The following is a 9,100-nucleotide window of genomic DNA, read 5'->3' as shown; positions in this document are numbered from 1 at the left end:
TTTAAACCCATACATGCATTTACATTACACTTGCATGGAATTAAAATATGTGAAACATTTAATTAAAACAAAATGGAAATTGGAATTAAACAGGAACTACATTGTGTTAGACAGAATGAAGTCAATTGTATCAAGTATGTAGTACTCCTGAACACCTCTGCCATACTTATTAATGGCAATACTTAATAAATGCTGTGCTGCACAACGCATATAGATACATGCAAAATTACTAATGGAGAAAATAAAACTATAAAACTAATTATAGCTAAATAATACTCAAATAAATCTATTTGAAATAAAAATTCAAAAGCCAATACAATTTTTTAAAGGTTTTATTTTCCATTTGAAAACTTAAAAACAACAAACTGCATTTTAGTAAAGAAAAAAATATATATTGTATACATATAGAAAAAAAGGTTTGTGAATCTATACTGTGGATTTATAGTACAGAAAGGAAAATAGGTGGAGTTTTCTTCACAATCACATAAACAAATCCATGTCTGTAGAAATACCAAATATGGACTATGTATTTGGTGGCACATCATTGTAAATTAATTCTCATTGTAGTCCATAGAAATTGGTGATAAAAATTTACCTAATCCATGTTACAATGTTTTGTTGGCACTTACAGTAATGCAAAGGCTCAGACATTGAAAGTGCAGTTGCTAGTAAGCAACTGGGTCCTTTTAAAGATTTCATTGCGTCTGGGTCCAGTGTAATTGAATTTGCAGCTTTCTGTAAAGACCAAAAATGCATTTCATCTCCAGAAAAGATTTTGATGCAATTTAAGAAAATCCTTGCCTTTCCACAACTAATGCGAATAGAAATAAATACAAATGTTTTTTTTAAAAGTAAACTTTTAGGTTTAAAAAAAAACATAAAACAGTGGTCAGTGCTCGGACAAGATACTTCAGATGTGTCAAAGTTGTATTTTTTTTATTTGGAATTCCATAATATTCCATAATTAATTAATTCATTAATGAATTAGGTATTATAAAATAGGGTGTTGCTTGAAAACAATGATGTAAATGGCATGACTGAAAAATATGCAAAATTAATAAAAAAAAAAGTTTTAAAAGTTTATAATGAATAATTGGTTTACTAATTGCAGTATATGTTTGGAAATGTATAGCACGAAAATTTCTGTATGTAAAAAAACAAGCTTGCAGATTTAATGCTCGCTCATGATAACTGACTCTGCAGGTTTTATATTTTAATGCTTGTGTGTTACAGCTCTTTGGTTGGTGTGTGAGCTTAAGTCATTTGCAGCAAATTACTGGTGAACCATGTAACAGTAGGCACCACAGAGCTTATGCTTTTTGTCAGGGAATCCAACATGACGGACGGCTGCTTCTGTGGGGCTGCACTTCATCCTGGGCCTGGAGATGGGGTACCTCACACTACCATCAGCCAGCCATCCAGCATCACAACGGTCGTAACCATTCAGCTTCCAGGCAGCAAACATGTGCCCTACCTTTGCCAACTCTGCTCCCTTATTCTCACAGACCTGCACAGCCTCGGTGAAGTTCAGTTTCTGATCCACGAAGAACACTTCTCCTAAAGACCAGAAAATGGTATATAATTATAGATTACATATACACTAGTAATAATGATACTTTCAGAAAATAACAATTTTATAGTGGTTAGAAATAATACCACGGAAGTAAGAATGAATTTGAAGGCAAATAGAAAAAAAAAAAACAGTAAACAAAACATATACTTTAGCAAAGTTCCCATAAATAGCATTATTTTCTTCATAAATGATATACATATTTATAATATGCAGAATTTTTTTACATTTTATTTTAGAAATTAGTTAATATTATTCATATCATGAATTTTGTTTTACTTCACGAATAAATAGTGATTATTGCAATATTTGTACTTAACTGGCACAAAAAAAGAATAAACATAAACATGAATTATTTACATGGTAAATGTGAATATTCAATTGTCTAATATAAATCATATTCGGTATAAATAAAGTTTTATGAAGGCACCATTGTATCCAGCAGTGTAGCAGAAAGCATCAAAGCGGCTGGTTTTGTTGCGCCGGCCATAACTCCTGACTCCAGGAGGTACTTTGCCCCCGCATGGCACCCTGGGTTTGTTGATGGGGTACTGTACAGTTCCGTCACTCAGCCAGCCAGCATTGCACCAGTCCAGCCCACCTTTCCAGGCCTGGTAGAGCTGTTCGAATGATGCCAACACAGCATCCTGCTCTGAACAGGCCACCTCAGCATCATGGAAGTTCAGGATGTAACGGCGCAAGTTTGGTTGGTATGGAAAAACAACCCCTGAAAAAGAGAGTCATGCTTCCCCTAATGAAAGGTTCAACTCGATTTAAATCAGATGTGTTTGCATTTATCATATTTAAATCTTCAATGTTTAACATCATTTTCTCCCCATTAATTTACCATGTGTAGTGTTAATGTGAAATATTCATGATACTAAAGAAGCTTAAAGTTAAACATTACTTAACCTACAGCTGGAGAGATAAAGAGAGTGATGAAGAGAAAGGGATGAAAGATAGATAGATAGATAGATAGATAGATAGATAGATAGATAGATAGATAGATAGATAGATAGATAGATAGATAGATGGATGACCATTGGTAAAATTATTTGTAATATTCATAAATATTCATTTATTTATTCATACTTAATAATTGATCAATATAATTACCATGCATTTTAATCTCCACTTCATTAACAATGTCATCCATGCCTTCCACGACTTCACACTTGTATATGCCAAAGTCATCCAGTCTGAGGTTTCTAATAACCAGAGTCGCATCATTTTCATCAGCCTTCAGGAGCTTAACATGTTTTTCAAATCGTTCATATTCGACCTGGTGAACACCCATAGAAAGCAGTACATCTACTTCCACATCATTCTCCACCTTGGTCCAGCTGATCCTGTTTCCAAGCCCACCAAAAACAGCATCATCGGAAGGTTTCAGTCGGCAGGGCAGGTTAACATCATCACCTGGTCTGGCAAGGATTATAGTGCGACCCTCTGAAAAGAGACAAATAAATTATTCCCACCATGTTTAACAAAGACAACTAAATATCTACATATGACTTCGTAATGATCAAGTTGATATTTTCCAATTAAAAATGCACCAAATTTCTATTAAGGAATTGATATTACTAGAGTGTAGTGCAAAAGTGATCCGGATGAGAGCTGTGTTGAATGTGTGTGCAATACCTCATGACCGTCTTACATCATTTAAACCAAATAATGTTTTAAATGATTTTAATATTTATATCATATCTTTCTTCACCCAATAATGACTTATGGCATGTTTGACAGCTTTTGCTATTTTTCTATTTATTTGAACTTTCACATATGATAAATTATTATCTACAGACTTTCTATTCCACAATAAAACATTAGATATTAAGGTAAAATCTTGTCCACATGTGCTACAGTGAATATCAAAAATCAGTGCTTGCTTTTGTCCTTTTCAACAAAACATCTTTTTTTGATAAAGCAGGATCCTATACCCTTAGCGATTCATTAGTTCAACAGGTTGGACACACAAGCAATTAGCAAATAATGAGTAGCAACACTTCTGTGCCTGGCAAACTAATGAGGCAGTTACTGTACTTTGTCAAAAGCCTAATAAACTGGAATTCAGAGTACAGTGGGGTGAAGCCGGTCCATTCAGAAGTTAGGGATCTGACATAAATTAAGTCTAATGGCTAGGCACAATCTCTGTTGAGCATGACAGCGAAATTTCAACCTATATATTCCGATTTACAATTGTCTGTCAGAATAGATGATGTAGGGATAATTTACAGGCCCTGGCTTACACAATAGAAATCCTATTAAAAACAGCCAAAAAGACCCTAACGCTGGCTAAGGAGACTTAGTACTGAAGTTAAACCATTATGATCAGTTTTTAAATAGATATTTAACCTTCTAATAATCATTTTGTTAGTTTTATTTTAGTTCAGTGCTGGACAGTTGCCCATTTCTGACTTATATATAGACTCTGGTCATTCCTTGACTACAGTTTGGAAGCTGTAAGAATGCAGACATTCAGTGTGTTCTGACATGGCCTCCTCTCACAGCTACAATAAAGCACTTAATATCCGCAAGTGATGGTAATTAATTGTTTGGCACTGCGTGTGTGTATATGTATGTGTGTGTATTCCTCTAGTGTATAGTTCTCATGTATCCCAGAGTAGTTTATTTATACAGGGGTGTTTGTTGGCTTAAGGTCTGATGAGTAATTTTCAAGCAAAATCAAAGTAAATTAAAACCAAATTAAAAAGGCAAGGCATTGATAGTGATCAAATACAGGGCTGCTAAGACATTTACAACACAAAACATTTGCCAAACAAAATTACACAACAGAAGGACTAGAACCAGCTGTCTCTTTGAGTTATGAAAGAGGAAGTGATGGATTCAGTATGGCAATTTGTTCTGCATCTGTCTGCAGAATTTTTGCAGATTGGATATAATCAGGACACTCAGAGGAGGATCTTTAAAATAAAGGTTTTTTTATGGATTCATAGGAACTACAGTTATAGCATGCAGTTGTGGATGCATATTTGCACATGTTCATATTAACAATCCCTCAAAAATTATTATAATAATTTCAGTTATAATTTTGCATATCTTTGGAGAGATAATCATAAACATTTATACATTAACTCCTATAACTTATATTATTATATATTACAGTGGGCTCCAGCATTTTTTTGCGCCATGAACCAGATTAATGTCGGACAATATTTTCACGGACCGGCCTTTAAGGTGTGACGGATAAATACAACAAAATAAAATGACACGACCGGCATAAAAACTGGTATTTTCTAAATTTAATAATAAACGTGAATCCACTGTGTTGTTGTTTGTTGTTTATTTTGTTTGCTTGGGGGTTTCAATTTAGCGGTTATGTATTATGTGTTAGCGGCCGGAGCAGCCCCTTCAAGAAGGTAGCGGATGTAGGTAAGAAATGTGACTGAGGCATCATGACATGCATCAAGAGTGATTCATAGACAGATGTGGAAAGAATCCGGTAATTAAAAAAAAGACATTGTTCAGAATCAGATAATAAATAAAACAGAAATAATGTAAGTTATGTATTCTTTCGGAGATTGGGGACCACTGATATATCACATTAACAGTAAATTAGCAATGTGCTACAACCTAAACAAAATAAACCCTTTTGGTTTACATAAAAAAAAAAAAGAATTCAGTAAGTATTATTTATTATTTAGTCGATACAAGGTCTCTAATGCAAAAAAATGACAGTTACAGTAGTAAGGAATAAAAGAATGAACCTGTCAACAGTTTCTGTAAGTTTTCAGGGTTATATTCTCTTAATAAATGATTTCAAATGTTTTATATTTGCTCACTTTCTTTCTCTCATAGATACATTCACATGCTCCTATTGACCCATGACTGTCTAATGACTTTCTCCTATATAAATCATGCCTGTCCCACACTGTCCATTAAGGCAATAATAGCTCTATTCCCTCCCTCCCTCCCTCCCTCCCTCCCTCCCTCCTCTCATCTCTTCTTTTCTCTTTTTCTTTGCTCACCAGGCCACAGTCCAGACCAAATCTGAGCCCATTCAGACTGCTTACTTAACACACCATTACCTCAGAAGGAAAGGGAGAGGCATTTGGACAGAGTTCAGTAAGGGGCTTGAAATGCAGGCTCTTCCAGCCTGTCAACCCCCAACCCCCCACACACACACACACACACACACACACACAGCAGTTGTACAAAAGGGTGTGGGTGAAAATTCAGCATCTGGCCTTATGTCTCTGCACTGAGACTGTACAGAAGGATATATGGCATGCACAAATCTCTGATGTAAGGAGTTGAATGCTGAGTGAGCATTAGTATATATAGAAGAACCAATTAGTTACAGCAGAACTATTGAAAAATCATTTCCTACAGCGGGATATTGTGGGAAATATTAATAACTGCTTGTGCCAATGAACCACACACAATACTGTTGAAATTACAATGCCAGCAAATAGAGCATAATGATCATGCATAAATATTCTATTTCTAATCATTTATATCTAATATTTTGGATATAGTTGACCCTTGAAAATATCTCATACTTAATCTGGCAACAATTTATGCTTTTATAAAATTAAGTATTATATATTTAAATATTATACATTTATACTTTGCAATGATTTTATTGGTCTCATCACAGTATTCACAATATTGTTATTTATTCATTGTCATTTATGTATATTCATATGAGGGTCACATTATTTTTCTTTTTGGCTTGCCACCATCCCCCACACCCCTTCTTTGAACCACTGTGTCTTTGTTAGTGTTATTAGATGCTCCAGAATGAAAGAAACATAGTAAATTTGAATCCAAATAGAAAAAAAAAAACCATTTACATTGTTTTAGTTGACGTTCATTCATTCATTGGTGGTCCTAAGAATGACTCATTAATATTCTAAATTCTTAGTCCAGTCAGTTTTACACAGTGCTGCTTTGTGTCACAAGCAATTTTCCACTGTTTAGTTTTATTACACACATTGCACACACAAATACACACAATGACACATGCACACTCATTAAGTCACAGAAAAACACAGATTTCCCATACCTGCTGTATGTACATTGTTGAAAAGGCTCAGGCAGACTAACGCCGAAGCAATTATGGTTATCATCTTCTTTCTTCTTTCTTTGCCTTTGGGCCTGCGCAATAAAGAAGCAAAACAAAAGTGGGGTGTTGGTTCTTTTGCTGTCTGTGTGGACGTGTAGGCAGCTGTCAGTTTTGGTGCTACTGAAATGTTTGGGGTCCTCCTTGGTTGCAAAGAGAGCCTTTTATTTAAGCGGGGTGGCTGGCTAAGATCACTCCGCCTCCCTTTGGAGAAGCCAAGGCACCCACCACCCTACTTTAATACTGAGAGCTTCTACAACCTAATTGACACTTATTCTGCTTAGACTTACTCTTACTGTTACTCTATTTAAGATTATAATAATGCATGAATATGCATTAATAACATACAAAACTGCTGCTTTAAAATTGCAAATCATATATTTATATTAAAAAAACAGCAGTTATTTCATGCACAGTAAATATGTTGTTTTAGGTGACTATTTTTATATTTGGATATATTTTTATCTTTTTTATTAATATTGTACTATGTTCATCATTATACCTTAAACAAAAAAATGTAAAAAAAAAATATTCCAAGAATTATGGTAGAAATTATAAACTAGAGTCACACTGCATAATTGTTTGACATGATTACATGTTTATTTAATTTATTTATTTCATTGCTTTCCAACAGTGCCATTTTAAACATGGCAGGTTCTTGGTGTGTACATCACCATCCATCACACTTTCTTCTCAGTTCCTTCCCCAGTAATAAACAACCATACCTATTGTATCACCCAGTGTGCAAAATAAAGGAAATTAGGGAAGCTCATAGTGCAGTGTATCCACCGACTGACAGTCTTAAGAAAGAATCCATTACCTTGTTAAGATAGAGAAGGCATGTCAAGGTGCAAGGAAGTGTTTGGTCCTATAAAGATGATTTTTTCCACCATCTTAATGGATAGTGACAGACAGGGGGAAAACAGAGCCGGATGCTTGTTCACCACAGATGGTCTAATAAGCTCTTAACACAGCTGTCAAAATTCAGAAAACCCAGGGCTGTGATGAAACCTCCAGCATTATGGAGCTCCAGTGTATACAAAGGAAATCCAATCCAATCCATCCAAAAGTAAGAGTACTGACGTCCAAGCTTATAATCAGTATTTTACAAGCACAGACTTACTCAATACATGGAACAGTTTGAAACAAGAGTGGAAATCACACTTTAGATGGTATTACTTAATGCACTGCAGTTAAACAAACAGTTGTAATCAATATTCCCAATTTTGGTTCTTTCTGAGTTGTACAATAGACTGGAATTAAATGTTTTATTTTCCTTGCAGTTATAAGAGAGAAAATATATAGTCTGGGATTTTAGCTTGCAAGTCTTTTTCCACTTACTCAAATCCCTAAGGAGCCCTTGAATGGCATGACTGCAAGATAGCGGGCATGCTGCTGTAGAGACAACACAGCTCTTGTTAGCTCCATAGTTATAAAAAAAAAAGCACAATGAACAAAAAATAAAATCGCCCTAATAAACATTATATTGAAACCCATAGCTTAGGCCCATAGCTGTTAAAATGGGTCACCAGGCTTACACAGAGTCTCATTATTTACTTCAGAGCAAACCCAAACATTTGTACAAGCCAAATTATGGGGCAGGAAATTTGGTGTATGTATATACATAGCATTTGACCACAATGTAAGTGCATTTATTCAACAGTTTCACTCAAAGCATATGCATTACGTTTGTTGCACTTAAGTCTTGAACGAATTAAAACCATATGAAGCTACAAAGTAAGAATCAGAGTCACACTGTTTTTTTCCCTTAAACTTGTTTCTTTCACAACCCTGAAGAAAGTTTTACAATGGTCACTAATAACAACAAAAACAATATTAATAAAACTGTATTTCAACCAACATTGCAGGCTCCATGTTGAACTTTAGCCAATTGGCATCAACAACATTTGGAGAATAGGAAGATAAAGTCGTTTCTTTATACAGTTCTATATTTTAGACATTGGATTTAAAGTAAAAATCCCAAAGTGCTAGATAATCATTTTGAGATTAAGACAGTAGGTATCAAGAAAATGAAACAATATTGTATTAAAATGCCAAGCAGAGTATGGTAAAGGAAAATATTTATTGCTTTGTATAAGTATGTACCCCCTCTTAAACAGTTGCAAAATTGCAGTGTTGCAAACTATAATATTTTTGCAAAGTAAAAAATTTGAAGGTCCAAACTATGGGGGTTTTAATGCGACACAGATTATTATATTTAATTATTATTATTTTTATTATTAAATTTTATATTATTATATTAAAGATTATTATTATATAATTATTATAATTATATAACCTAAATGCAGACAATCATTGGTTGCAAAAGTATTCACCCTCTCGTAGCAACTCATTTGCCTGTATTAGTAGCTGTGGTCCTTTGGGTTTTGATCTTATATGCTTTAGCTAAGGGAAATCTGGGTATTTTTACCCATTCTTCTTGG

At 34.3% G+C, this 9,100-nt stretch overlaps 1 protein-coding gene across 1 annotated transcript; it reads right to left on the bottom strand.

Moving 5' to 3' along the window:
• Positions 1-316: 316 nt before the first annotated feature.
• hapln1a (hyaluronan and proteoglycan link protein 1a) lies at positions 317-6,807 on the bottom strand. The gene is made up of 4 exons (XM_046841790.1): positions 6,600-6,807; positions 2,687-3,019; positions 2,001-2,297; positions 317-1,557 (listed from the first exon to the last, which is right to left on the bottom strand). Exons 1-4 carry the CDS (start codon positions 6,661-6,663, stop codon positions 1,274-1,276), a joined length of 978 nt encoding a protein of 325 aa, XP_046697746.1. The 5' UTR covers positions 6,664-6,807; the 3' UTR covers positions 317-1,273.
• Positions 6,808-9,100: the final 2,293 nt, after the last annotated feature.

Source organism: Silurus meridionalis, chromosome 27, assembly GCF_014805685.1.
Source record: "Silurus meridionalis isolate SWU-2019-XX chromosome 27, ASM1480568v1, whole genome shotgun sequence".
Classification (NCBI taxonomy): Eukaryota; Metazoa; Chordata; class Actinopteri; order Siluriformes; family Siluridae; genus Silurus; species Silurus meridionalis.
Note: the sequence above shows the minus strand (reverse complement) of the source record. Positions and strands in the feature narration are given on the sequence as shown.